This window comes from Glycine max, chromosome 9 (genome assembly GCF_000004515.6).
Source record: "Glycine max cultivar Williams 82 chromosome 9, Glycine_max_v4.0, whole genome shotgun sequence".
NCBI lineage: Eukaryota > Viridiplantae > Streptophyta > Magnoliopsida > Fabales > Fabaceae > Glycine > Glycine max.
In genome coordinates this window covers 35,697,384-35,701,971 of record NC_038245.2, presented here as the reverse complement: position 1 = coordinate 35,701,971, position 4,588 = coordinate 35,697,384, and the positions used below count along the sequence as shown (strand labels likewise).

Below are 4,588 nucleotides of genomic sequence, written 5' to 3'. Positions count from 1 at the left end.
GATGCAAACAGAGAAAATACAACATATATGACGTTATGGCCAAACCAAAAACTAATTTCACACATTGACCAAACTACAATTTTTCATAAATCAATTTACTCCATCCTAAATTGCAACCACACATTCATTTTATTATTAAAAACAATTATTATTGGTTGGATCAAGGATGGTCCAAAAAAGAATTTGACCATTGAAAGAGTTTCCAAAAAGAACATGTAACGGAAAAAAGCGTGCTAATAATATATATATTTTTTAAATAGATTACAAGTTTGTGGTCATCTAAGAAATCAACAGGACATCGTTCTATCAAATCACATCAATTGCATCTAAATTTCATGGTATTAAGATGAGACTTCAAATCCTCAAATCAAATTATTTCAAGGAAAGAAAAAGCCAAAGCACAAACGCAATAAACGATTATATCTTGTACCATACCATATATAAGACCAAATGCATTCATTCAATACTTGGCTCAGTACATGGTCTCAAATGTTCATTGATTTGTTGCCTCTAAGTAATATAGATCTTATGGAATACAAGAAGAAGCTATAAACCCAGGAAAACTGAAATTAAATACCAAGATTTCCTTATTTATCAAACAGAATACTTAGGCAAACTTTGTCCCACATTTGCTGAATACATTCAGCAAGGCTCAGTATTTCTCAGAAGCTTCTAAGTAACCGTTTCCACTGTTTGCAAGAGAATTTGCAAGACAATTACTCTTTATCCAACGATTATTACTCTTTATCTGCATCAACCTTTGAAGGGGTTTCATCATTTTTAGCAGCTGCTGATTCTGATGGGCCATCATCTTCAGTAGGCTTTGAAGATTCATCATGGGGAGTAGATTCTGATGGTTCAGCAGTGGATTCTGGTTCAGTTACTGGAACTGTCTTTGTTACGGTTCCAACTTTTACATACTTGCCCATAAATTTGTATTCCCAGTCTTGCAAGGCCTCAAGCTCAAACGGTCCAAGACCAGAGATATCTCCAGTTAGATCTTTCTCTTCAAAAGACATTTTTGCTAAAGCTCTGCTAGCATCCTTGCCAGCAAATAGAGCATAGGGTCCACCAGGTCCATAAAACATTCTGGTAGGGCACATTACAGAAACATTGAAAAATGGAAAAGGAAAACATATATTGTTGGTGACATTTAAAAGTAGAAATCAAAAGAAAAATCAATATAATACTTATCCAACTAGCAAGGAAATCAGGTATGCTGTGGGTTTTCGGAAGATTCACACATCTACATACTACAGTTAGAACCTTAGTTGTTCTCTCTAAAAAAATTATGCATGTTAAAAGCAATTTTAGTCTCACATGTTTTCTTCAAGGAACTCAAGTCCCTCTGTTTCTAAAGTTAACAAATCTGGTCCTCTCATCAGTTTTCTTATACCTAAAACCCTCAAAATCATATTTTCTATTCAAATAGTTGGGGATATGTGGTGAATTTTAAATATGAAGTCATTTTAAAAGTTCATGTTGTTGTGAAAACTTGATAAAATTTGAAGGATGTTGTGAGATTGGGGTTTGAAGAAGGAAATTTCTAACTTTTATTCTGAGTTAAGTTTGATATTTGGGTTGGTAAAATTTGAGTGAGCCAAGGTTTAAGACAATGTAATCGGTCCAATAGTGATGGTTTTCAGTAGAAAATGAAAATTAGAGTTTCATGTAGAAAGAAAATGCCAAAGAGGTAATGGTTGTTAAGGAGATAATTTCATACTAATGACTAGAGACTTTCCTATGGTAACTAGAACAGACTGAATAGAGCAGCAAAAACAAAGCAAGCAACTTAAGGATAGCTTGTGTAATCAGAATTAAATGAAACTCCATTGACAAACAACGCACAACTGCCCATTACCGACCTACATAACAAATAAGATGCATTTGTTTTCCCTTCCTTGTCACCACCCACCTACTATCAATCACAAACTTGCAGGATTCATGCTGTCAGAATATTGTACAAAAATCTTAGCTTGTTGGACAACCTAGATTTGGATAACCAGGAATTCTAAAGTTCATAACTTGACAAAGAAGTCTTTCCAACTGTCATAGCAACCCAAAAATCATAATATCCAGGTGGAACTAAATACAGTAATAAACACACATTCATTATTTCTAGCGATTTCTAGTGACAGAAAGAACACTACAGTGAGAGATAATGATTGATAATCCTAACATAGCAACCACCACAATCAATCTTTCAGCCCATTTAAAACAGAGGAAAATATTGATACTGTATTTAACTAAACTCTCTTTAAGATGCATGAAAGCAACAGTTACCAACATTGGAAAGTATACACAACATAAATGAAAAGAGGGACACCCTTTTCAACAAAATAAAAGCAACTTTTGACTTGATTGGTGAGTGAAATGAAATGGAATTGGAAGGAACAGCATAGGATAAAGTTACCATAATATCATTCGGATATTTTTACAGTGGAACAAAAAGAGTGGAATAAAAATAAGATTATTATCATCCTATATTTCCCAAATTGAAAGGGAAGAAAGGGAGGGATACTGGATTAAATGGAACAGAGTGCATTCCATCACACTTTAAATAATCCAATAAATGGAACCTAGTAGCATTCAATTCTTTTTCACTCAATTTCATCTGTTTCCATGAATATATACATATCCCTTACCTGGTGCCTGCTGAACTAGCATAAAGTTAGAAGGAGGAAAATTTGAAATGAATGTCACCTTACACTTAATGCATACTTGACTTTCAGTTGATAAAAGGCGAAAAATTATACGAATTAACTTTCTCTGAAGGCCATAACTTTGGTTAAATGTCACTTTCAGTCAGCAATTCATTTTCCTCCAACCCACTTTTCCACCTAATCAATGCAGACCCTGAGGCTAGGCTGGCAGAAGTGTCAACCAATAGTTGAAAAATGGAGGCCTAAAAATTAACAAGGTAATTACAACATTGAACAACTTCATACACAATCACAGATTCACTATCTTCAATCCTCCAATTCCCAGCTTCCCATTTTCTACTCCCACCAAGCATACCCAAAAACACTTAGCTAACACCTGAGTAGAATTGCATCCTTTCCTCACCATAAAAACGAAAACAAAATCAAGAACCCAATTCAAAAATGGGCACAAAATATATACACCAAAAGCATATGAAAAGCAAGGGGATCGATTTTCAACAAAGTAACCCAATGAAAAAAGAAAGAACACTTGAAACACATATTTGTCCAACAAACATGCAGTTTCTTAATTTATTATAGTATTTTTCTCCAATCAGAATTGAAGTTTCACCTCGAAAATCTATGTTAGACAATTAATTCAAACCTTTAGTACATGAATTAACAAAATAAACTCTAATTTTGGCTAGAAAACAACACCAAAAACATTCAGAGAACTGCAACAAAGTTTTGTCCATTCATGAAATGCATATTTCAGCAAAAAAACACAAAAAGCCCCATTGAGCAAACAAACGAAAACCCAGAACCCAAAATCACAGAAAACAACAAGGATAAAAAAACCAAAAATAAAAAAACAACAAAAGGGGTCTTGTATTATGCCGAGCTAGTGTTATTAACTTATTATAGTCATCATTATACCAAACAAACGAAAATCCAGAACCCAAAACCATGAGAAACAAAAAGGGCAAAACTCAATCATCAACAACAACAAAAGTGGTGGCCTTGTTTTATGCTGAGTTAGTGTTATTATATACATCATTATCATTATACCAAACAAACAAAAACCCAGAACCCAAAACCACAAGAAACAAAAAGAACAAAACTCAAAAAAAATAAAAAAATAAAAACAAAAAGGGGTGTTTTGTTATGCTGAGTTGGTTCAATTAAAGCTATGATGAATAACTATACCTGCTCTGGGAAACATCATAGATCTGGCCCTTGATGGCCATGAGGAGAGGCTTCTCGGGATCGGTGCCGTCGTAGGCCTTGAGGTCGTCCTCGGTGACCTCGCCGATCTGAACGGGGGGTCGCAGAGGCTCCATCTGGGGCTCCAAGTCGCGCGAGGCGGTGTTGTGGCGGTGGTCGGAAGAGGGGAAGAGCCCAGAAACGACGTAGTATAGGGCTAGGATCAGGGCCAGAAGGGTGAAGAAGGTGGGCGGGGAGAGCCCCGTGTAGGCAACTATGGCCTCCTTCAATGTCTCCCATAGTTGCAGAGCCATCTTCTTCTCTTGTTGTTGCTGCTGCTGCTGCACACTGTGTGTGTTTGAGTGTTCGGTGTGTGTCAGAGAGAAAGTTGCAGAAAAGGGTGAGATTTTTATGATACCATCACCACTCAGAAGTGCAAAAGTGTATTTTTAAAATAATTATAAGCCTTAATTATCAACTTGTTAATTAAATTATTTTAAATCGTTGAATTTTATTTTCAAATTTTTAAAATGTTTAAAATTTGATTTCAAATTTTTAAAAATAAACTAATTTTTTGAATTAAACAAACTATGTATTGATTCAAAAATTAACCGAAAAGTACAAGGGCGATCGCTAGGATCCGGCCACCAAAAAAGACAAATACAAATCAAAGAAAAATTAACCCATCATAAGATTAGCTATATGATCTCTAAGATTCAATGACAAATTTTTAAGAATTTAAA

At 34.9% G+C, this 4,588-nt stretch overlaps 1 protein-coding gene across 1 annotated transcript; it reads right to left on the bottom strand.

The window, feature by feature from the left end:
- Window positions 1-437: 437 nt before the first annotated feature.
- LOC100780914 (membrane steroid-binding protein 1) lies at window positions 438-4,281 on the bottom strand. The gene is made up of 2 exons (XM_006587260.4): window positions 3,849-4,281; window positions 438-1,089 (listed from the first exon to the last, which is right to left on the bottom strand). The coding sequence occupies exons 1-2, from the start codon at window positions 4,157-4,159 to the stop codon at window positions 738-740; spliced, it is 663 nt and encodes a 220-aa protein (XP_006587323.1). The 5' UTR covers window positions 4,160-4,281; the 3' UTR covers window positions 438-737.
- Window positions 4,282-4,588: the final 307 nt, after the last annotated feature.